This window comes from Hyperoodon ampullatus, assembly GCF_949752795.1.
Source record: "Hyperoodon ampullatus genome assembly, chromosome: 6".
NCBI lineage: Eukaryota > Metazoa > Chordata > Mammalia > Artiodactyla > Ziphiidae > Hyperoodon > Hyperoodon ampullatus.
In genome coordinates, this window is record NC_136919.1 from 104,628,599 (window position 1) to 104,654,561 (window position 25,963).

The 25,963-nt window shown below is 42.5% G+C and overlaps 2 protein-coding genes across 2 annotated transcripts in view; one reads left to right on the top strand and one right to left on the bottom strand.

Moving 5' to 3' along the window:
- CENPP (centromere protein P) overlaps positions 1-12,457 on the top strand; it is a gene marked incomplete at its 5' end in the record, with an annotated part of 232,063 nt that extends 219,606 nt beyond the window's left edge. The window contains 3 exons of the mRNA XM_079705975.1: positions 9,368-9,447; positions 10,820-10,911; positions 11,255-12,457. Coding sequence (XP_079562101.1) covers positions 9,368-9,447; positions 10,820-10,911; positions 11,255-11,385 — 303 coding nt within the window. The 3' untranslated portion in view covers positions 11,386-12,457. The remainder of the gene's footprint in view (positions 1-9,367; positions 9,448-10,819; positions 10,912-11,254) is intronic.
- Positions 12,458-13,911: 1,454 nt separating this feature from the next.
- Positions 13,912-25,963, bottom strand: part of IPPK (inositol-pentakisphosphate 2-kinase) — a gene marked incomplete at its 3' end in the record, with an annotated part of 44,675 nt that continues 32,623 nt past the window's right edge. The window contains exons 12-13 of the mRNA XM_079706225.1: positions 16,534-16,613; positions 13,912-14,137 (exon numbers count right to left, since the gene is read on the bottom strand). Coding sequence (XP_079562351.1) covers positions 13,912-14,137; positions 16,534-16,613 — 306 coding nt within the window. The remainder of the gene's footprint in view (positions 14,138-16,533; positions 16,614-25,963) is intronic.

The following is a 25,963-nucleotide window of genomic DNA, read 5'->3' on the forward strand; positions in this document are numbered from 1 at the left end:
CAAATATACCACACCAATATTTGATGTTAATGATATAGGAACTCTGTACTATCTTCCCAGTTCTTCTGTCAGTCTAAAACTGTTTTTAAAATAAAAATTCAGTAGAGGGGCTTGGAAGGAGCCCATGTATGAGGAGGGGGGTGTTGGTCCCTGAAGCGTAAGCCTTATTGGTTTTAGGGTGAATTCACTCTGACCTCCCTCACTCTGATCAGCACTGAGCCGGACTGTGGGTCACCTGAAATTTGCTTCGAGAAAGGCATTGGGGTCAGGAGGCCAGCTCAGTTTGGCTTCTTTACTTTGGGCTTGGGGTCATTGGAGCAGCCTTGCAAGTCTCTGAGCCTTTTTTTTTCTTATTTTTAAAATGGGCATAATTTTATATCCCTGCCTCATAAAGTTATCCTGTGATTAAATATGTAAAGACCTGGCAAAGTTAGAAGTATTGTGCAAATAAAATAAATTATTATCGTCCTTTTGGACTATTTTACCAAGGTTTGTTTTCCCTCTCACGTTTTAATTCTCTTGCCTAATATTCATTTTATTTTATTTTTCTTTAAACCATCAGGACTTGATGTAATACAAAATTTCAACCATTTATTTATTTATTTATTTATGGCTGCGTTGGGTCTTTGTTGCTGTGCGTGGGCTTTCTCTAGTTGTGGCGAGCGGGGGCTACTCTTCGTTGCGGTGCGCAGGCTTCTCGTTGTGGTGGCTTCTCTTGTTGCGGAGCACGGGCTCTAGGCAAGTGGGCTTCAGTAGTTGTGGCACGCCAGCTCAGTAGTTGTGGCTCACGGGCTCTAGAGCACAGGCTGAGTAGTTGTGGCGCACAGGCTTAGTTGCTCCGTGGCATGTGGGATCTTCCCAGACCAGGGCTCAAACCCGTGTCCCCTGCATTGGCAGGCGGATTCTTAACCACTGAGCCACCAGGGAAGCCCAAAAAATTTCAACCATTTAAAATTTTATTCACATAAATTATTTGTGCCCTATTTTATTTTGTCCCAGAGGTGGGGGGGCGGGTGCAGTTTCCTCTGTTTCTACGGACATCAGTTGACAATGGTTCATATACTTTCTTCCCATTTTTAAAAACTGAAGGCATTTTAACATAGGACTCTAGAATACAAGTTTGGACATATATCATTAGTTCTCTATATAAAATGTAATTTAAATATTATTTAAACCTTAAATTCTATACCCGAACTATTCATCAAGTATGAGGGAAAATTGAAAATATAAACATGAAAGGCCTCAAAAATGGACAATTGAAACACACTGCCTTTGTTGGGCACCCTGCTAAAACCCTTCTGAAATCACAGTAGAGAGTGTTTTAAAAGACATACTGAACAAGGATGAAGAATAGGCCAGAGGAAGGCAGCAGTAGCATACAGGAAGCAGATAACAGTGTGTTGTTTGATGAGGACCAGAGAAAGCTGAGACCTAACCCTTGAAGGAAGTTGATTTGTTCTGTGGAAGCTCTGATAGAGGGATTATGGATAGGAGAAGAATTAGTAGAAAGTCTATATGAGAGTCAGTCTGTCCTCACCCTGACAGAAGGCCTATGTGAAAAAGCTAGGAACCTCCAGAAAGGGCCTGGACTCTGCAACCTGACTCCTCTGGAGAGAAAACTGTGGACTTCTAATAAAAATAAGCACAGGGGTGTTCCCTGGTGGCCTAGTGGTTAGGATTCCGGGCTTTTACTGCCGTGGCCGGGATTCAGTCCCTAGCTGGGGAACTGAGATCCCACAAGCCACATGGTGTGGGCCACCCCCAACCCCCCCTCAAAAAAAATAGACACAACAAGTTGTCTTCACTAGATCAGGAGCCCTTTACTGTTGGGGACTTAAGTCTTATACCACATGGAATATATGAACAAACCTGTAGGGGCTATTATGTTTCCCAACAAAAATGTTTCTGTTGCTACCATCAACATCAGTTGCCAGCATGAATTATGTTACAAGTTGATTGTAATCACACTTGACCTGTGTATTACAACTATATTTGAATTTAGAAATGTTAAATGGTAGAATTGTTTATGAGCTCAGGTTTTGGAATCCGATTGCCTTAGGTTTGAATCAATTTACTAGTTGTGCAATCTTGAGCAAGTATCTTAATTTTTCAAGCCTCAGTTCCATTTATTTATTGTTTGTTTGTTTGTTTTGGGGGCTTTTGTTTTTGTTTTGTTTTGGTTTTTTTGCGGTACGCGGGCCTCTCACTGTTGCGGCCTCTCCCGTTGCGGAGCACAGGCTCCTGACGCGCAGGCTCAGTGGCCATGGCTCACGGGCCCAGCCGCTCCGCGGCATGTGGGGTCTTACCAGACCGGGGCACGAACCCGTGTCCCCTGCATCGGCAGGCGGACTCTTAACCACTGCGCCACCAGGGAAGCCCCTATTTATTTTTTTAAATAAATTTATTTATTTACTTTTTTTTTTTGGCTGCGTTGGTTCTTCGTTGCTGCACGCAGGCTTTCTCTAGTTGCAGTGAGTGGGGGCTACTCTCCGTTGTGATGCGTGGGCTTCTCATTGCATAGTGGCTTCTCTTGTTGGGGAGCACGGGCTCTAGGCGTGCCAACCTCAGTAGTTGTGGCTCGCGGGCTCTAGAGCGCAGGCTCGGTAGTTGTTTCGCACGGGCTCCGCGGCGTGTGGGATCTTCCCTGATCAGGGCGTGAACCCATGTCCCCTGCATTGGCAAGCGGATTCTTAACCACTGTGCCACCAGGGAAGTCCCCTCAGTTTCATTTAAATGGGCCTTATACCAATGGTTTCATATGACTGCTGTGAACATTTGATGAGCTAATGCATGTCAAGCGCATAGGGCCTGCAAATGTTAAGAGATCGATAAATTGTGTGTGGCAGTGTGGGTGTGTAATTTGTCTTTTGAAAAAGAAACTAAACACCTTAAAAACTCAAAAAATCTGTGATTCTATGAAAAAATTTAAATTAGACCATAGTTACTTTAAATTATAATCAGTTTCAACGCTTTGGACATTACTTTGAGATTTATGAAATAATGAGAGAGTTTTAATCTTAGTAATGATAAAATTGTCAGTGAATATCTGGAATATTACTTTCATCATCTGCTTGCATTTCATTATTTTGCTTGCATAATTACATATTAAAAACTTTATGAAGAGAAAGTTGTGAAATTACCTCTAAAGAGTTTCTAGCATTGATTATGTTTATATGTGTGTGTGTGTTCAGCTTCTTAATTATCATTTCTGACTATTTTAAAAGAAACCAACTTGGCTTGCCTTTTTAATTATCAGTCTAGGAGGGAACAGACTACATTTAAAAGCATACAATTGCTACCCAATTAGCTTAGAATGAAAAAAACAATCTTAAAAACAGAACTACTGTTTGGACTTGTATCCCCACCTGAAGTGATGTTTACTGTCTAGTAATCTTAATGGGGTTGATCTTTTAAGGGTACACTTGCCTTCAGATTGATTGCATGGTGTATGTTTCTTGGCTGTATATATGACTGATTTTGCTTGCCTAACCTTCCCCTCTCCATTCTAAACAGGGAAGTTATAGAAGGATTATATGTGTAAACTTTATTCCTTCCTAGGAATAGAGTGATTTTAGAGCCACAGAAGAAAGAAGGCTAGAGAATTCTGAGGGGTGGACCGAGGTGTTGGGGTGATCTCCTGCTTGTTAATATGCATGTGCAGAAGGATTCTGAAGGGGCTATGGTGTGTGCGTGCGTCACACCAGCCTGTCTTACCCAGCTCTTTCCCCTGAGAGGGCCTGGATGCACTGAAGCCCCAGGAGCGATAAGCCCAGGTCTTAGCTCCTCGGAGAAACACTGATACCTGTTGAATAAATTAGGGTCAATGCTGATACAAAATAAATAAATAAGGGAGGAGTAAAAGCTCGTTCTTCTGGTGGAAATCTTCTCGTCAGCGTGGAAGGCATGATGGAGACAGTCTGTCACCCTTTGGCAACCCTCCTGGGGTTGACTCAGCAGCAGGCCCAGGCTGGTGAGTGGACATCTGACTGAGGAGCCAGACAGTGGCCTGGGCTCATGATGTCCCCTTGGAAAATACCAGTTACAGAGGGAAAAGGGTGACTTTGGGGTCACCCCGAAAGCACAGCAGCATTTCTGTGGCACTCCCGATGTAGCATCATGAGGCGACCTCAGACCTGGACTGAGGCCCATCTGCAGCCCAAGAGGTCTCACTCTCCAAACCGCCAAGACTTGAAGCAGGGACAGACTGGAGATTGGGGGTGGGGGCAGGGGCTGTGGTGGGCACAGAGGGGAGCTGGGGACATCTGAAATTTTCTGGTTGGAATGTTATGTTTTGGTAAAGCAGGAAGATGGCCCCATTTGGGGAAATGCCCACTGAGCGTCCAGTGGTGACGGGTATCTTACCTACTGCTCGCTCCAGAAAAGGACGACTGACTGTGGGTGTAATGGTTGTGGGTGAGCCTGCAGGGAGATAACAGAGGGTCCCACCCAGGCAGAATGGCCTCAGAGCCCCCAAAACGGTACACTTGTTCACTCCATAATATCATTATGTGACATCTGTGAATATAGATGTAAAATGTGTGTAAAGAAACTGCACCTGGACAGGAATAAAGACGCAGACGTAGAGAATGGACTTGAGGACACAGGGAGGGGGAAGGGTAAGCTGGGACGAAGTGAGAGGTAGCATGGACATATATACACTACCAAACGTAAAATAGATAGCTAGTGGGAAGCAGCCGCATAGCACAGGGAGATCAGCTCAGTGCTTTGTGTCCACCTAGAGGGGTGGGATCAGGAGGGTGGGAGGGAGACGCAAGAGGTAGGGGATATGGGGATATATGTATATGTATAGCTGATTCACTTTGTTATAAAGCAGAAACTAGCACACCATTGTAAAGCAACTATACTCCAGTAAAGATGTTTAAAAAAAAAAAAAAAGAAACTGCGCCTGTGACTGGCACAGGGGAACCACTTAACGTTTGTTAGCTTCATCTTTAAAATAAGAGCAAATTGCCTTCTAAGAGCAGATGTTGTAGGCATTTCTAAGCCTTCTGACGTTGGGAACAACTGGAACAGTTGTCTCAGGATTTTCAGGTGTGGGGCACAGTGTGGATGCCTAGCTTGACTCTGGCTGCACAACCACCCAGAGCTGCACAGGCCCCCAGCCTAGAGCTGCTACAGGTGATGCCCCAACCCAGGCCTACAGGCAGACGGGCTCTCCCTCCTCTTCCTACACCCAGCAACTTGGAGTCCGTGTACTGTGTCCAATGACAAAAGCAATACAATTTAGTAACAAATTTGATATGCTTTATTCAGATGAAACAATCCATGAATTGGGCAAGTCCAGGGCCTCACAAGCAGGGGAACACTGTTCCCAAGGGAGCTTTATAGACTTGTTAAAGAGCCCACACAAAAACAAGGCAGGATTGGCTAGGAGATCCCGTTTTCTAGGGTGTAGTGAGCTCATTAAAGCTGAATTGGAGGACTATGATTGGGGTTAGGTGTCGTCCAGATATGCAGGCTGACTTAGCTTTAGATGTGTGCCGTGGGCCAGGCCTCGGGGGTAACTTCCATTTTATGGGTCCTGATTTACAAATTAACTTTACCAGCTGCCTCTGCCACCATCCACCTCAGTCTGTCCCAGTGCCATGATGATTTGAGGACTGGCCACCATCCTTTGAACCCATTCCCATCTGCACACACCCAATTCCAGCACCTCATATCCCTCACTGGCAGCTCCACTGTTTCCCTGCTTCTCCTGGCAACAAGGGCTCCTTGTGGAACAGCCTGTGTCTGTGTCCTTCCTCACCCTGGATTCTTCTTCCTCCACCAGAATCCAGCACAAGTCCTCACGGCCCCACCAACACCTTTGTCCCAGCACCACAGATGGAGCCGCCTAGTCAACCACTCCCTCCTCCCTGAGCCTTGCCTGTGCTCCCTGTCGCACACCTGGCCTCCACCTCTGCCATCTTCATGGGCACCTCCACAGACTGACCTGTGCTGGGAGCCCCACATCTTCCTACCCATGCCCGCCTCTCCCCAGCAGCACAGTAGCTAAAGGGAACAGGGATTCTTTATGGGGAGGGGGCAGGGGGGAGGGGATGAAAATGTTCTAGAGTTAGAAACTGGTGATGGTTGCATAACCTTGTGAATAGACCAAAACTCGCTGAATTATACACTTTAAAGGAGTGAATTTTGTTCATGTGAATTATACCTCAATTTAGGGGAAAAAATTACTGAATCAGACAGACATAATCTTTGGGAAAATATTAAAGTCAAGATGAATTAGTGTATCTATGGACACTCAAACTAAAGACACATTTAAACTAAAGACTCAAGGTTTCCCATTCATTTAAGTGGGGGTGGGGGGTGAACCGGGATGGTATGACTGGTCTGTAACACAAGGCTGGTTTTCTCTAAAGTTCTGTTTAAAATTCTCTTCCCTTTGGACCAGCATCCAGCAGCCATTCCAACAGCAAAGTAGATCTCAGGTAGAAAATTGGGATGAATAACAAATTGGCAACTTTCTCACAGCTACCATTTTTTCTATCATAAACACCAGGAGAGTTCTTGACTGCAAAGTCCAGGCATATGGCAAGCAGCTAAATAAACACCCATTTTGAATCACCGCTTAGGACAAGCTTCCTGTGGAAGGCTGACAGGCCAAGTGTGTGCAAAGGACCCACACCATGCAGCCTGTTCCCAGCCTTCCCAACAACACTGGGAAGCACAGGCCTCCCATTTGCTCCCTTTACATACCAGACCTCGACCTTAGTTTCACCAGTGGCAGCATGTGAAGTATCTAAGGTGCTTTCCAGGTCAGGTTGATAACTTTCCAGTCAACTTTTTTTGTGTGAAGCTATTTTTTCATGTTAAATATTCTAAAATATATTGGCCAGATTGCTGCCTTATCAGAGTACATCATCTTAATCCTTTCTTGGTGATTCAGTTGGCTTTTCTGAATGTCAAATATGGTAATACGTAAAACTTTCAATTGCTATTAAAATATGCTGATCTTATGCTATGACCTCAGGCCCACTTTGCATGTAGAGTTATATCACTTTTCACAACTTATCTGTCTTCTCCCTCAAAGCCACCTGTACATGTCTCACATGGTGAGACCCACCCTTTGTATTTCTAACTATCATTGACGGTATCTAGACTGTGCTTTTTATGTTGCGTCTCTGGGCTACTCTTCAGCCTTTAGTTGCTTTCTTCCTGTCAGCTTTGAATATCTGAGGTCACCAGACAAGTGAATGAAGCTGGATAAACAGGGCAATATTATTAACTTATATAAAAGGGAACTTCCCACACAAGCCCCTAAAAGCTTTCCAGAAACACATACTAAATGCCTGATCTCTTCCTAACGTTAGTGTTTCTACTTTTGGTTTTTTATTTTAAAAACTAAAGAGAGTAAATTTTATTTTTTTTAGAGCAAGTTTCTAATCTAAACCCTCCTTTTGCTCATGAGAAGGCCTAGAGAGGCTGTAAGGTCTGCTTGGAAGCAGACCAAGCCCTTGAGCCTCAGGCTGGAGCTGGCCCAGGCCACGTGCTTCCAGCTCAGCCTGGAAGTTACACTGCCACATTCACATGTTGTCCTTTACATTCCTCATACAGCTGTTATTAATTTAGAAGAGGCTGAGGTTTAAAAATCCCCCAGCACTCTTTTCCATTTAAAAAACGTAGGTATACATTTTCTCATAAAAACTATTTCGCTGAAATTAGAAATCATCTAAGTTTAAACCAGGCCCAACCCAGCCTTTGGTCAGAATGGCTTGGTGTTTGGACGTGTTCTCGCTCCATCAGCATCTTTCTCACACAGGGGTCTGAGAGCACTGGCCTCACACGCTGGCAACAAACCCACTGATATGTGGCTGGCCCTTTAAAAGTTATGACACATCTTTGTCCCCGCAAGACCTCATTTGACGGAGCTGATTTTCTTCAGCCCATCAAGTACCTGCATCCTCAGGAAGGCCCCATCCTCTGAAGCAGGCAAGTTCTGCTCACCCACAGTTCCAGCCCTGCCCCTTGTCTTGCAGGAGGAGGGGTTTCTCTGACTGGCTGCTACACCAGACATTTCTCAGAGGAAGCTGCACCTCACTTTCCTTCCATGAGGTTTGGGGCAGCCACGATGGCTGGGTTTGGGTTTGGATTTGGGACATGGCCGGGCTTACATGTGATTTCAGCATCAGTCCAGGTGTCCGTTTCTACAGCAGGAGCTGTGAGAAGAGGGAAAGAAAATGTGTCTTTCAAAAGCTGACCCTTTTGGAACTTAGGATCTTACTGTGGAGCCTACTTTTAGTCTCTATCATATCACCCCAAGCCCGCAATCTGTTCTCACAAGAACAAGCAAAAATAAGTTTTTCCAAGAATTGAGAAGATGGGGCCACTCGTTACTCTATTTGTTGTGAGCACTCTGTTCAGATTCCTGCAAAGCTTTGTTGTTCTAATGATCTACAAGTCAAGTCTAATACTAGAGGTTCCCAGAGCCCACTACAAATAATAGAAGCAGACATTTCCAGAACTATTACATTACATGGAGGGAAAAGCCAACCCTACTTTAGAGTTGCAAGCCTAGAAACTCGTGAAATTCGACTTCATTTCCATTTTAGAGAGGATACTTTTGACTCTAAAATGGTACACGATCTCATCATGAAGCTAACTTTTAGCAGAGCATGCTCCCTGAAACCCTATTATCCACAATAGCCACACACCATGCCTGGGGGAGACACACAGGTCACTGGGAGAGTCCAGGTGGCCCCGCGCTGGCTGTGCAGGAGCCAAGTGCCCACAGTTACCAATATGCAGGCTAGGGCCATTCGGCGGCAAGCGTGAGGACAGATGGTGGAAGCATCCACTGTGGTGGGGGCCAGCCCACAGGCCTCAGTTTGAAAGGCTTTTAAGGCCAAATGCTAGCACTCTAGAGAAAAACGTTTGCTCTACAATGAGAAACCTGGCAGACAGCACCTCACTTCAGTCATCAGTATCAGCATCACCTTGGTGGGTCAGCTGGCCAGCATGCCTGACCAGCCTCCTCAAGCTGTCCAGGTCACGAGACACAGACAAAGGAAGCAGGTCGGCCAAACGCTGTGGGATGCTGGGTAGACAAGCCAGTGAAATCAGAATGGAGTTGTGTAACCTGTTGACACTGGGCACTTGATGGTGTGGAATCCTGGAGGCTGTGTGTCAGTGGAGATCTAGAACAGGCAGTGCTGATGACCACGGAAGGCAGGAGTGGGGATGGCCATGGCCGGGACACCATGATGCCTGGATGAGAAAATGGCACACCTGAAAATTAAAGACTTTCAGGGAATGCAAGACACACCTGAAAAGGGTTTCTTGCTTCTTTTCAGTCACCTGGAACAGCATCTCTGTGCCCCACAGATTTCTCTGTTTCTTCTCCCCACAGGAAAAGTACCCAGAGGCTGTGCACCTTTCAGAGGGGGCCTCCTCCAGCTGCATGGGCATCAGGAGCCCCAGTCGACCAGGGTGAGTGCACAGGCCCCACCAAGTCCCTCCCCAACATGCAGACGGTTGTTTCCTGTTAAAAATGAGGATTACAAATAGAAAACAAATGTAAACCACCCAACTGACATCTTGAGATAATGTCTGTGGAGTCATAACAGATAAGCAGCCAATGGCAGGAGAGCACAAGGGAGACCATGTGGGGACTGTAAACACAGACGGGGTCTCTAAGGAAAAGGTGCCAGTCTCACTGCTGGGGTCCTTAGGAGGCCAAGGAGGGGAGGCCACAAGGGGTGGAGCTCTATTTTCACCAATTTATTTCAAGAAATGTAGGGAGTGAGCAAGCACTGAGTGAGGGGAGAACTCATCTGGGTCTCCCTCCACCCACCATGGGCACCTTTATGTGCACATGGACAGGATGTGCTTCTGTGACCTGTGCCTAAAGATGTTTTGTTCCCAAGCCTTAAAATGGTGTTGTAGTTATGTAAGCTTCTGGAACTTGCCATATTCAACATTATTTCCAAAATTCACCTCTGATGGTGCATGTAGCTGTAGTTCATTCATTTTCAGTGCTTATACTCCATTAGGTGAATATATGTATTTCTGCATTCTTCAGGTCTTGGGCATTTGGGTTATTCATCATTTTCCACTATTTCTAACATTCCTGTTCATGTCCTCTGGCACACAAGTACACAAGCTTCTCTTAGGTCTATACCTAGAAGTGAAATTCCTGGGTCATAGGGCAGATTCAGCTATCACTGCCAAATTCTTTTCAAAGTAGTTTATCAATTTATGTTTCCCACCAGTAATTTTTTTTTTTTTTTTTTTTTTTTTTTTTTTGCGGTATGTGGGCCTCTCACTGTTGTGGCCTCTCCTGTTGCGGAGCACAGGCTCCGGACACACAGGCCCAGCAGCCATGGCTCACAGGCCCAGCCGCTCCGCGGCATGTGGGATCCTCCCAGACCGGGGCACGAACCCATGTCCCCTGCATTGGCAGGTGGACTCTCAACCACTGCGCCACCAAGGAAGCCCTCCCACCAGTAATTTTTAAGTTCTTATTGCTCTACATCCTGTACTTCACTTGTATGATCACACTAATGTGCAGTGGGTACAAAACAGTATCTTACTGTGGTCTTAGTTCCCATTTTCCTGTTTGTTCATGATATTGAACATCTCTTCATGTTTAACTGGCCATACTCTCTCTTCATCTGTGGGTCTTTAAGATCAGGGGAGTCCGAGCACGGCCTCGGGGAAGGGCAGGAACTCCAAGGATGGCTGGGAGGCGAGCAGCACTCCTGCCTGGGTGGGCATCCTCTCCTCTAGAGAGAGAGGCCGGTGCTGCATACAGTTTAGTCTGACTTCAAGAGCACTTAGCAATGCATCTTACCTCTTTCAGGTTTGAACTAGTCATTGTTTGGAGGATACAAATAGATGAAGAAGGGAAGGTTTTGCCAAAGCTGGATCTTCTCACCAAAGTGCCGCTGCAAGGTAGGGATGTTCTGGTGATTTCTCGCTATGCTCAACACAGACACCTACTTATTTCATCTGGGTTTATATGGCAAGAATCAAAAGTCAAAAACTCCATTAATGTACTTTTTAAATCAGTTTTCAAAATATTTTTGTCCATAATCACTCAAAAAGCACAGGCAAGGGGGATTGCTCCCCCAGGGCCCTCCTAGGCCGAGTGCTCAATGTCTCTGCCTCGAGCATTTGGGTAAGCGCTCTGTTCAAGGTCATGATTCAGTCGTCCTGCCTTCCCATTCAGTGTGGCCAGCAGAGAATGAGGGCATTGTCTCGGTGAAGTTTCTTACCCAATTTGTTTTCTTTACAGCCCTGGAACTGGACAAGAACGGAGTCATAGAAACTGCTCCTCTCAGCTTCCGAACCCTACTGGGCGTGCTAGGCATTGAAGCCACTCTGGAAAGTCTGATTAAATCACTTCACACAGAGGCAAGCAACTAGTTCCCGAACAGTGAACAACTACACGTAGAAATAAGATGCTGCACCTGGAGGCATGTGATTTTATTGAATATAAAAATTTGCTCTTTTCCACTTAGAAACCTTACTTCTAGAACATGTTTATGCAGTTATGGCACATTATATATAAGTTGTCAGGACATGAAAAATAAATACAGTTATTTAAATTCAAAATACCAAACAAGTGACACATATAGTGTATTTTTAAAAGTAAACTCAACATCTGAGGAAGTACAGGAGTGGCTGTCCACCCTGGGATGTGGGGAGCCACTGTGCTCCCCCCTTGGTATGAATATGAGGGCAGAGGTGGCCCCAGCCCATCTCAAAGGTCAGCCCTCCTCCTGTTACCCACCACCTAGGGACTCTTGGAGGGCTTGCCAACACAGCCTCATCTCGTAGGCATTTCCTCAGAAACCTCTGGGGAGCCACACCACCCTCCTCGCCTCCTGGCTCTGGAAAGCAGCACTTGGAGGCTTTCACAGCACCTCTCAGCAGCAAGTCCTCTGACATTCACTCTTCCTGGTCTTCCACAAAAAAAGTAGAGCGGTTAGCATAAAAAAACATAGTAAGACAGCAAATACGGCACTGTCCCTTCACACAGGACCTTAGCACCCTGGTCCCTCCACACAGAAGAAACAGTGTTTTCATTAAAGTCCCCCAGAGTCTAAGTGCTGCACTGACCTGAGTTGCCAGTTTAAAGTAGAATGGGTGAAAACATTGTTTCAATCAAATGAAAGCCTCAGAGCAGGGGCCGTGGTGGAGTGTGAGAAGAGCAAAGGGTTGGGTCAAGACCCTCTAGCAGGGGACACTCATCTATCACCTCTTCCCCCCAAGTAGAGGGTGATGGTTTTCAGACAGTCCAGACCAGCCAGGACAGGCAACAGGAGGCTACCCAGCCCACCTCCTTGAGCTGGCGTTCCAGAGCTCCGCACACAGGCACTCAGGGTCCTCTGCACGCCCTGGCCAAGACCATCCTCACCCCAGGCCAGCAACAAGGAACCTCAGGCCAAAACAACTCTGGAAGCTGCCTACTTCCACGCACTCTGGAGCCTGCAACTTGCCCATGAGAACACGGCTCCATGCACATCCCTATGAGTGGAATCTCCAAAGCCCCTGTACCCCAACACACTACATGAATGAGAGATGTGTGTCATTTGAATATGTTTTTGAACCTCTGAGTGTAGAAGTAAGTAGTAAGTGGTAAGTGGTCGTGAGAAGTAAATGATAGGACAGAATTGGAGAATAAATTCCGGAAGAGCTGGCTTGATTCTAATAAGCATAATTCTCAATTTATCACAAAATTCCCCACAAAAATTTACAATCAGCAAAATATTCTCATTTTTTGTGTAGTATTTTCATACAATCCCATGGTTTCACTAATATTATATTACAATCAGCCTTCATTAGTCCCTCAAAATGATGATATAAATAATCTATACAACCTACCATAGAATAAAAAACTGAAGCCAAGAGTCCCAACAGTTTTCATAGCAGCTGGGCACACTTTTGGTGACCCCAACAAGAACCCTCTTAGTGCCAGCCAGGAGTCTTGCGGAAGCAGGGCTTTGGGCAGCCCCGACCGGGAGGTGGGCCAGCACCACTCAAGGCCACTAACACCACACATCTTAGTGAGACCCAAGGGAGGAACAGGTATGGGGAAGGAGGGGAAACTCGACGCTGGCTCTGGCAGAAGCAGCTGAGGTTTCCCACACACCCAAAAATGCCAGGGACCCAGAGCTGGCAGGAGCACAGCCACCCCGTGACACCCACACTGGGCACAGCAGCTCAGAGTTGCAGCTCTGCTTCCAGCTCCCACAGCAGCAATTTCAGGTGGGAAAGCACACCTTGTCTCCCCTAAAGTTAAAGAGGATAAAATCATTCAGCACAAAAAAAAAGTCAGTGCTCGCATGAGTGGTGTCAACCCCTGCCCTGAGTGCCACGCTCCCTGCTGACCCTGTGCAGAGCGGTGGGTATGGCATCTCCACCGGGACTCCGAGTCCACTGCTCAAAACTGATGTCCATATCAACAACGTATTGCTCTCCACAGCAGGGAACCACTAAACCTGCGCTGACACATGGCTTGCATTGGAAAAGTGACCAAGTAACTCAGCTGGGAAAGTTCCAGTAGTATCTGTGTTTTCTTAAAAGTCCAAACTCTAAGGTATATGTGACAATTCAAGTTTTCTGTGTTAGGATTCTGGTGGTAGGAGATCCAAACCTTGGGTCTTATAAGGCTTTTTAGAGATTAGACGTGAGCCCTGCGTGGAAAGGGAGAACTGCCCAGAGGGGCCCCCTGGGACACAGCACACTGCTGGGCTCATGTCCAACATTCCTTGTCCTGGAAGCTGTTTCTAGTGCTCTTCCATTCTGTGTCTCCCAGAGGCAGGCCCACCTGAACAGGGGTTGAAAAGCAAAAACATTCACAGCCAAAAGTCACCCAACACAACAGAAACTCTATCATTCAACCTTCACATTCTATGTTCAAGTTTCAAAACCACTACAGGAAAAAAGTTAGACCTTATGGAGAACTAATGTGCAATCTTCGCTTTCCTTGAACCTAGTCGACATCACGGTGGCGTCTTTGGCATGTACAGTCTTTAAATAGTAGTTGACTATCTTGCCATCCAGTTTATACTGATGAGGAATGCTCTCATAGGGCTTGAGGTCAAGATCCAGCACAGACACGGAGAAGGCAAACCTGGATCTTGATGAAGGGACAATGGGCCTTTGATCGGAGCTGGAAGCAAAAGAGCAATTTCAGAATACACAAACCTCCCAAATCCTCTCAACCCAACTCACAAAGAGCACCCATTCTGTGCATCAATATGCATTCCATCTCTGTCTGTGCCAACTGTATGTACTAGTGCTAGAAGCTTCTGCAAGAGAGGCACCTACTGTGATACCCGCCAGCACACCAGACAAGAGAGAGTTAATGTGCAGAAGATGGAAAAGCAATTATGTAGAACACGCGATTGATATTCACCATATCCCAGTAGTATAAACAAATGCTAAGAAAGTTACTTTATCGTGAGCCAAGTATTACAAAACCTAAGAAAATGGGGAAAGTAGCTCTGGCTATTCAACAGCCAAATGGATAGAATGTTGAGGACAGACTTCTCTTTTCGTGTCCTTTAGCGTCTGGTGAGAAACTCTTGCTCCTTTATACTTTTGCACATTTGGAGAGAGAGATCTAGTCTCAGGTTTTATTCTCAAATTGTATCTGCAGTGTTTGGTATTTTGTTTCTTAGGGTTTAGCTGTGGTCTTTCTAAATATTGTAATAGTTGTATGCTTATAACAAAATATGAACAATTACTTGTACTTAAAAAACACTTTCAGGCTAATTCTGAATTTTGTACTAAGATTGCTATATATATCACTTAGCTCTCAGAGTGCTTGATACATAGTATGCATCCAAATGATTGGTTAAATACATTATATGAGCTCAGTTTAGCCCGAGAGAAGTATTCAGGAGTCCTGGTTTCTCCATGTGTACTACTCTGCTAGATTTCAAAATTATTAAAAAAACAAAACAAGCAAACAAAATACCAATTTCAAAACCTCCTGCCTGGGAGAGGGAAGGCAAATAAAACATTCCTATTTAATGAGCCTAATCAAGGCCTAGACTCTAGCTCAATTCCTGCTCAGAAATACTATTTACAGGAAAAATGAAGCCCTGGCTCAGCTGTTGGGGTCTTAGCTACTCCCTCCTGAACAGCAGAGAACATGTATACAAATTAAGGTCTTGCTTCTGAGTCTCAGTCTCAGGGCCTGAAACCCAAGCTCCACACAGCGGGGTTGGGACAGTGAATATCTCTGGCCCTCAACAGGGCTGCACATTTTATAGGATACCTCACGTCACATCAGAACCAACACCCAATAAGATGACGTGACTAAAGAGAGGAGTCCATCACGCAGAGGCTGGTGGGAGCACGGCCCAAGAGCCACTGCTGAGGAGAGTCTGACCGTTTGTTGACCTCAAGCTCCCAGTGAGCCCAGGCCTGAGGTTCCTGACACCTGATATGCTTCTCTGCCCTGGGGATGACACTGGTGATCACATGGCTCAGAAGTTTCTAGACACATGTCCCCGCTCCTCTCCCACCATGTCGGTTTCTGCCAAGCAGCTGGTCAAGGGTGTCAGGACTCCTGGCCCTCAGCCCCTCACATTTCTGTATCCTGACTGCATCCTTGCTTCAGGAAGGGCAATAGATAATCACATCTGTGTGGTTTTCTCTCATCTAACAACACTGCTTAATCCAAATGGATTCCTGTCACTAACCACGGGGGGCATTTTCTAAGGGGATAATGAGAGTTTTCAACTAAACAGAACAACTTTTTTTTTTTTAATATTTCAGTTATGCCCTATAAATGTCCCTCTGTGTTTCCTATCAGAAAGTGGACAATTCTGTGCCTGCCAAGAAGCAGGACTCCTGGGAATGTTTAGTTCAAAAGCATCAGAAAAACAGGTGGCTGGCAGCCAGTGACGAGATCATCTTGACCCAGGAACACACAACAGATGATTGTGAAACATTCTGCAAAACTGTGTGTGGGGTTTGGCACCCTGAAGATGAATGCTGAAGATGCCATCTAATCACTGAGAGAAGATTATCAGGTTCATCCTGAATTCCTAAAAAGGTCAGAGAGGGGACTGGATAATGATGTCCAGGAGAAGATGCTGCAAAGAGGAAGCAGAACAATGGAATGTTGTTTTAAAGGCTTTGAAATGACTATAAAGGTCGGCACATCAGTACCTGGTAAAAGGAGGAAAAATAAGGCCCACAGGAACCTACAGCTTCTTGCCTCTAAGCCATGATGGTAGCTTGGGGTTTTCTTTGAGAGAAAGGAATTTGGACCACAGTATCCAAGCCCTTGAGATATTTTCTTAGAAAATAATAGTAAACTTGAATGAACAAGCTTTTAAAATTATTCTCAATAACGTCTTTTTGACTGTATTACAAACTTCTAAAGAGCAAGAGTTAATAATCCCCATGATATCAAGTAGGCCTTGGAAATCGGCCTCTGTTAATAAACATGATCCTGCCAGAGCCTCTCTAAATACAGGGACACCAACTCTCTTGCCAATCCACAAAACCCTGCTAGACCAAGGACACATGACACAGTAGCAGGTGCCTCACCTTGTATCCTGCAGACAAGGAGAGAGTGCGATCATGATGGAGCAGTCTTTCGCAGTCATGGCGACCCGGTACTGTTGAACCTGCAGGGGAAGGAGAGGTCAGGTCCATGGCATTGCCACACACACCCTTCCCCACTGGAGAGGTCCAAGAACTGGTCCCAGACCTGGGGGTGGGTTAGGAAGACCCAGTCCCAAAGAGCTCATTAGAGGCCAGTGATGCCCTCTGACCTCTCACTGCAGGCAGTGTATGGGCCCTGATTCCAAAACCTGGGACCTAGGACTTGTCTTCGGCAAGACAATCACAGCCCACCTTGGAAGAAAAAGCAGTAAGTGGCGTCAGCTATTGATGTGCTAGCCACACTGACAGCACTGAGCGTATCACTCTATACCTCAAGATAGTGGCACACAGACACACACCAAGGCCCTGCTTAGAGCAACAAAATGTCCCCAGATCACATAGCACACTAGAATGTCATGCAGCTTCCATGAATGACACCGCAAACAGAGGGATCACCAACTGTGTGTTAACTCACTTCATCCCCACAGCGACCCCACAGGCAGGCACTGCTAGTGTCCCAGTTTATGGATAAGGAAACAGACACAGAACAACCTGTCCACTCTGCACTGCTAGGCTAGACTCAAACCCAGGTGTTTCGACTCTGAAGTCGAAGATGTGACTGAATTGCTGCAATCTTATGAGCAAATTTTACTGGATGAGGACTTGCTTCTTCTGGATGAGCAAAATGAAAGTGGTTTCTTGAGATGGAATCTACTAGTGAAGATGCTGCTAAGATTGCTGTAATGACAGAGAATTGAGAATATGATGTAAACTTAGTTGATAAAGCAGCAGCAGAGTTTGAGGGGACTGACTCCAATTTTGAAAGAAGTTCTGCTGTGGGTAAAGTGCTTTCAAAGAGCATTTCATGCTTCAGATAAATCATTCATGGAAGGAAGAGTCAACCAATGTGTTAAACGTCACTGGTGTCTTATTTAAGAAATTGCCACGGCCACCCCAACCTCCAGCAGCCACCACCCTGACCACTACCCTGAACATCGAGGCAAGACCCTCTGCCAGCAAAAAGATTACTTGCTGAAGGCTCAGGTGATGGTCAGCATTTTTTAGCAATGAAGTATTTTTTAATTAATGTATATACATTTTTTAAGACATAATACTATTGTGCACTTAATATAGTGTAAACATAACTTTGATATGCACTGGGAAACCAAAAAATTCATGTAACTCGCTTTATTAAGATATTTGCTTTATTGTGGTGGTCTGGAACCAAACCCACAATATCTCTGAGGTACACCTGTAATCACATTAAAAGAAAAGAGGAGAAAAGTCACATGATCTTCTCAACAGGAACAGAAAAAGCATTGAAAAGCTCAACACCCACTCCTGATAAAAACCCTTAACAAATCAGGAATAGAAGGGAACTTCCTTAATTTGATAATGGTTATTTATTTTAAAAATAAACCAAGCAACACCCAAAAAAACCTACAGCAAACAATTTACTTAATGGTAAATACTTTCTCTTTGAGAGTGGGAACAAAAATTAACTATATGCAGTTAGGCAAAACAAAATAAATAAGTGAAAAGTATAAGGATCAGAAAGAAAAACAAATCAAATTCACAAACAATATGATTATATATAATCATATATATATATATTATATACTATATATAATGAAAATCCAACAGAAGCTATAGATTGTTAGAATTAGTAAGTGACTTCAACAAGGTTAACAGATAAAGAGGTCAAAGTAGAAAAATCAATTACATTCCTATATATCCACATAGATACCATCTGTATCTAAAACCATCAAATATCTAGGAATATATCTAATATATCTAATAAAATATAAGATCTCTCTAAAGAAAATCATAAAGTGTTTTATCAGACTTTAGATAACACCTAATAAAAAGAAAACACCCATGTTGGAAGCCTTAATATTGTATGGATGTCAACTCTTGTCATCATTTTAATGCCAAATCAATCAAAATCCCAAAAGGTCTGTTGTTGTTTTTCCTTGTAGAACTGAACAAAGTTCATTCTTTTAAAAAAAAATTTTTTTAGGTATATTGATGTACGATATTATATAAGCTTCAGGTGTACAACACAGTGAGTCACAACTTTTTTAAGTTATACACCATTTATAACTATTATAAACTATTGGCTATATTCCCTGTGTTGTACAATATACCCTTGTAGCTTATTTATTTTATACATAGTAATTTGTACCTCTTAATCCCCAACCCCTATCTTGCCTCTCCCTCATCCCTCTCCCCAGTGATAACCACTCATTTATTCTCCGTATCTGTGAGTCTGTTTCTTTTTTTGAACAAGTTGATTCTAAGATTTATATAGATAAGCAAAAGGTCAAGAAGAGCCAAGGCATTAATTAAAAGAAAGACATTCCTGAAGAAAGTAGAAGGATTTACTCTACTGGGTATCAAGATTCATTATGACTCTAGAGTGATCAGGACAATTCCTATGATTCTAGGACAACTGCCTATGAAAATAAAACCTTACCTCATGCCATACCAAAAATCAATTGCAGAAGGTACCCACCAAATGTGAAAGGCAAAACAAAGTTTCTAAAATATCTGTGGGACTTTAAGGTAGATAAAACATAAAGACTGCTAAAGAAGGAAAGAGATGTAAATTAAATGACCTTAAAATTATGACCTTCCCTTCTGAAAATGACTTTATTAAGAGAGTAAAATGGCAAGTGGAAGAAGTTATCTGTAGCACACATATCTGACAATGAGCATCTATCCAGAATACATAAAGATTTCCTTCAAACCAATAAGAAAAAGACAGACAACCATACAAAAAACTGGGCAAGAGACTTAAATAGGTGCCTCATGGAAAAGAAAATATAAATAAACATATGAAAAGGTGTTGAATCTCATTACCACAATAAGCTACCATTACACGCTCACTAGAATGGCTAAAATTAAAAAGACCCACAACCCAGTGGCAGAGAGGGTATAGGGCCACAGGAGCCCCCTAGTCTGTCGAACTACCCTAGCCTGTTGCAGGGAATATAAACAGGTAAAACTATTTCATAGTACCTACTAAAGCTAAATATGCTCACACCTCTGACCCAGAAATTCCACTCCTAGGAATATACCCAAGAGAAACGTATGTGCATGTACACTAAGAGATCTGTGCAAGAATGTTTTGCAGAAACTTTATTCATAACAGTCAAAACTGGGAGCAACTCAAATATCCATCAACAGTAGAATGGGTGAATTGTAGCATATCCATTTAAATAGATCACTACAAAGCACTGAAAATATGGAAATGCATGCAATAACATGAGTAAATCTTATACGTGTTATATAGAATATAAAAAAAAACAAGACACAAGATATATGCATGATTCTGTAATAATGAAGTTCAAAAACAACTAAACTATAGGTATGTAAGTCAATACAATAGTTAACTTGAGGGAGAAAGGCAAGAGGAATAACTGTACAGGAAACCAATAGGGATTCTAATTAGCTGCCAGTGTTCCATATTCAGACCTAACTAGTAGTTCTCCAAGAGTTCTTTATGACAAATCATTGAGCTTTACCTCTTTTTTTGTGCACTTTTCTATATGTGCTGTATTTCACATTACAAATGGTTAATGAAACAAAAGCTTAGAAAATTAAAATTAAACTTTTAAATACTAGAAATATCAAGTAATTTGGAGGGCATGTGGGAAACAGGACCCTCAACTGTTACAAGAAGGAATGTAAATTGGCAAAATCTTTTCAGGAGGGCAATATGACAGAATCTATAAAAAATAAATCTATCGGGCCTCCCTGGTGGCGCAGTGGTTGAGAGTCCGCCTGCCGATGCAGGGGATACGGGTTCGTGCCCCGGTCTGGGAGGATCCCATATGCCGCGGAGCGGCTGGGCCCGTGAGCCATGGCCGCTGAGCCTGCGCATCCGGAGCCTGTGCTCCGCAACGGGAGAGGCCACAACAGTGAGAGGCCCGCGTACCGCAAAAAAAAAAAAAAAAAAAAAAAAAAATCTATCAATTTAACTTCTAAGAATCACTCTGGAAAATATGCTTAAGTGCACAAGGGTTAAAGTACAAAAATGTGAATGTAAACATTTTTAACAGTAACAAATTAAAGATAACACCCAAATAAATGACAATTAATTATATGACCATACTAAAGAGAACAACACTTTTAGGTGTATGGAGAACTTCCAAGGCACCTCCTACAAAACAATGATATCCCTGTTAACACTTTTAATGCACTGCTAGGCTTGCAGAAGGTAAAGGAAATCCCCAACCCAATCCCCTCTTCTCACACTTCACTCCCACAGGAGCTGAAACTAAGAGTTTTGAGCAAGGAGCAACTGGAAAGCTAAGCTGCCCTGTAGGCAATGTCAGTGCAGGCATGGTTTCTAGGAATAAGCCATGGAGTACAGGGTCTAAACCTGAGACTTCTCCCTTAAGTCAAGGATCCATATTTCCTCTGGAGGAAAGCATCCCCTGTTTAGGTCCCCAAGATTCTCACAGATCAAAATCAAACAAATATGAGCTCACAATCATACATAATTAAAAACCCAAGCAAACAAAGCAGCAAGGATGAGTCAGCAAAATAACGAGATTTTTTACCTCCAAAATTTTACTGTATCTTAGATACAGAATATAAAATAACTATTCATAAATTGTTTAAAGAAATAAAAGATGGAATTTAAAAGAGGACAAGCAACAAGGAACTCTCAAAAATACCAAGCAGATATGAAAATGAGCCACACGGAACTTTGAGAAATTAAAAATATAACTAATGAAATGGAAAACTCATTGAACAAATGAATGAACAGATTAGACACAGGTGAAGAAAGAATCAGTGAATGGGAAGGTAGAACTGAAGAAAATGATAAAAATGAGGTCTGATATATATATATATATATCTAATTAGAGTCCCAGAAGAAGAGAATAGGATAATGGAGAAGAGAAAATATGTGAAGAGAAAATGGTTCAGGATTTTCCAGAACTAACAAAAGACACATCCCCAAATAGAGAAAGCACAACATACACCAAGCAGAATAAATTAAAAGTACACCACACCTAATCACATTGCACTAAAATGTCAAATTTAAAAAGAGGAGACTTTAAAAGCAACCATAGAGAAAATAATCAACTCCTGAGGAAGGACAGTTAGACTGACAGAAAACATCTCAGCAGGAACATGCACAGTCAGATAATGTTGCATAAAATGGTTAAATGCTAATAGAAAAATAATCAACCACTTCTTTGTACCTAAAAAAAATTACCTTTCAAAACTCTGACAAAATATAAATATATCCAGATAAACAGATACAAAGAGAATTTACCAAAAGACATTCACTAAAGTAACTTCTAAAAGATATACTTCAAGAAGAAGAGGAAAACTGTAAACAACTGTAGGCCAATAAATTAGACAACTTAGATAAAATGGAGAAATTCCTAAAAAGGTACAAACTACAAAAACTGACTCAAGAAGAAATAGCACAATTTTCTATACCAAGTAAAGAGACTCAACTGGGTATCAAAACACTACCTACAAAGAAAAGCTCAGACCCAGATGGCTTCACTGGTGAATTCTATCAAATATCAATATTTAAAGAAGAATTACCATCAGTCCTTCTCAAACCTTTCCAAAAAAAAGAGGCTGAAATACTTGCCAAATCATTCGACAAGGCCAGTATTACAGACCAATACATCTTATGAGAATGGACACAAAAAGCCTCAACAAAATTATAGCAAATTGAATCCAGCAATATATAAGAAGAATCATATGCCATGACCAAGTGGGGTTTATCCCAGGAATGCAAGGTTGGTTTTAACATCCAAAAATAAATTAATATGCCATATCTATAGAAAAACAAAACACATGATAATATCAATTGATGCAGAAAAGACATTTGACAAAATCCAACATCCTTTCATGATAAAAACATTCAACAATTTAAGAAAAGAAGGGAACTTCTTCAACCCAATAAAGGATACCTACGAAAAGCCCAAAGCTAACATTACACATAATGATGAAAGACTGAATGCTGTCCCAATAAGACCGGGAACAAATCAGACAGGTCTGTTCTTGCATTTAGCATTGCACTAAAGGTTCAGCCAAGGGCTGTTATGCAAGAAAAAGACATAAAAGGCAACCAAACTGGAAAGGAAGAAGTAAAACTATCTCTAAATGATCTTACATAGAGAAAATCCTAAGGAATTCACTAAAAAACTATTAGAACTAATAAATTCAGCAAGGTTGTAAGCTATAAGATCAATATACAAAAACAAATTGTATTTCTACACACTTGCAATGATCAATCTAAAAATGGAATTAAGACAACAACTTCATTTACAACAGCAAAAAGAAAACACCCAGGGATAAACTTAACAAAGTACAAAATGTATCTCTGAAAAGACTGTTGAAAGAAAAACAAAGATCTGAATAAATGGAACAGCATCCCATGTTAACAAACTGGAAGACTTACTATTATAAAGATGGCCATATGCAAGCCATCTGCAGATTCACCACAATCCCTATCACAATCTCTGCTGGCTTCTTTGTAGCACTTGGCAAGCTGATTCGAAAATTCATAATGAAATTACAAGGGGCTCCTAATAGCCGGAACAATCTTGCAAAAGAACAATTTCAAAACTTACTAAAAAGCAACAATAATCAAGGCAGGGTACAAGCATAAGTATAGACATATATATCAATGGCACACAATTGACTATCCAGAAATAAACCCATACATTTATGGGGAAAAAATAGTCTCTTCAACAAATGGTGCTGGGACAACTAAATATCCACATACAAAGAATGAAGTTGGATCTCTACCTCAAATCATATATAAAAATTAACTCAAAATGGATCAAAGAACTAAATTTAAGAGCTAAAACTCTTTGAAGAAACAGGGGAAAATATTCATGACTTTGGATTTAGCAATGAATTCTTAGATATGACACCAAAAGCACAAACAACAAAAGAGAAAAACAGACAAACTGGACCTCATCAAAGTTAAAAACTTTTTTGTGTATGGGGACAGATGGTTACTAGACTTATCATGGTAATCATATCATAGTGTATGCAAATGTCAAATCACTATGTAGTATACCTGAAACTAACATAATATTGTACATCAACTATATTTCAAATGAACAAATAAAGTTTTTAAATTGCAAATATTTTACAACAAAGAACATTATCAAAAAAGTGAAAAGGTGTCTGACAGAATATATTTGCAAATCATATATCTGCTAAGGGCTTACTATCCACAATATACAAAATCCCTACAACTCAACAATGAAACAAATAACATAATTAAAAAGTGATCAAAGGACCTGAATAGGTATTTCTCCAAAGAAAATATACAAATGGACAATAAGCACATTTAAAAATGCTCTTAGTCTTCACAGAAATGCAAATCAAAACCACAATGAGATACCACTTCATACCCACCAGGATGGCTAAAAACAAAAGGGCAGGTAACAAGTGTTGTCAAAGATATGGAGAAACTGGAAACCTGTACACTGCTGGTGGGAATGTAAAATGGTACAGCCATTTGGAAAACAGTCTGGCAGTTCCTGAAATTCCTGAGCTCCTGAGCTCCACTCCTAGGTATATGCCCAAGAAAAGTAAAAATGTGTCCACAGAAAAATTTATACACATATTTATAGCAACATTATTCATAATAGCCAAAAAGTGAAAACAACCCAAATGCTCAGCAAACTGATGAATGGATAAACAAAATACAGTATATCTATACAATGGAATATTATTCAGTCATAAAAAGAAATGAAGTATTGATACCTGCTGCAATACACATGAACCTTGCAAATATTATGCTAAAGTGCAAGAAGCCAGTAATAAAGGACCACCTATTGAATGATTCCATTCATATGCAATATCTGGAATAGGCAAATCTATAGAGATAAAAAGTAGATTGGGGGCTTCCCTGGTGGCGCAGTGGTTAAGAATCCGCCTGCCAATGCAGGGGACATGGGTTCTAGCCCTGGTCCAGGAAGATGCCACATGCTGCAAAGCAACTAAGCCCATGTGCCACAACTACTGAGCCTGTGCTCTAGAGCCTGTGAGCCACAACTACTGAGCCCACGCACCACAAATACTGAAAGCTGCGCTCCTAGAGCCCATGATCCACAGCAAGAGAAGCCACCGCAATGAGAAGCCTGCGCACCACAACAAAGAGTAGCCCCCTCCCTGGTGGTGCAGTGGTTGCGAGTCTGCCTGCCAGTGCAGGGGACACGGGTTCGTGCCCTGGTCCAGGAGGATCCCACATGCCGCGGAGCGGCTGGGCCCGTGAGCCATGGCCGCTGAGCCTGCACGTCCGGAGCCTGTGCTCCGCAACGGGAGAGGCCACAGCAGTGAGAGGTCTGCGTACCGCAAAAAAAAAAAAAGAGTAGCCCCCGCTCGCCGCAACTAGAGAAAGCCCGCGCACAGCAACAAAGACCCAATGCAGACAAAAATAAATAAATTATTTTTTTAAAAAGTAGATCAGTAGTTGCTTAGGGCTGTTGGGGATGAGGAGATAAGGAGATGATGGCTAAAGGGTATAGAATTTTTTTTAGGTGATGAAAATGTTCTAAAATTGACTGTGATGCTGCTTACACATATCTGTGAATATAGTAAAAGCCACCAAATTGCATACTTTAAGCAGGTAAATTGTATGGTATGTAACATATCACAATAAAACTTTTATAGGAAAAAGAGGAAAGATCTGAGATGTAAGAATGTTAAGCAAAGATATGGGTAAACGTGGTAGATCTAAACAAACACCTGTATAAAATAATACTGTAAATTGCAATTTTTTTTAACAGAATAAGACAAATAGAGGGCAGGTAACAAGTGCTGTAAAAGATATGGAGAAACTGGAACCCTGTACACTGCTGGTGGGAATGTAAAATGGTACAGCCATTTTGGAAAACAGTCTGGCAGTTCCTGAAAAAGTTAAACATAAGTTACCACTTGACCCAGCAGCTCCACTCCTAGGTATATGCCCAAGAAAAGTTGTATGACAAAAACTTATATGACAATAACTGCATATAAGTTGGGAGCGATAACTGGAATTAAAATATCCCAGATGAACTTTTTGGCCAACCCAATATTATGTGTTTGTGTGGCAGGTGTTGGGGCGGGAGTGGGGGTTAAATTATTAATTTTAGTCTTTAAATATGCATGGTCAAATTGGACAAGTGACCAGAAAAATGACAGTAACAGAATGTCTAACTTTCAAACCAACAGAGAAAAAAATGAATATAAAAACTAACAAGCAAAAGTGGACAGAAGTCAGCAAACTACAGGCCAGGGGCAAAATCCAGCCTGCCACCTGTTTTTGTAAATAAAGGTTTACTAGAACGCAGCCATGCTCATTTATATTTGTCTCTGGCTTCTTCTGAGCTATAATGGC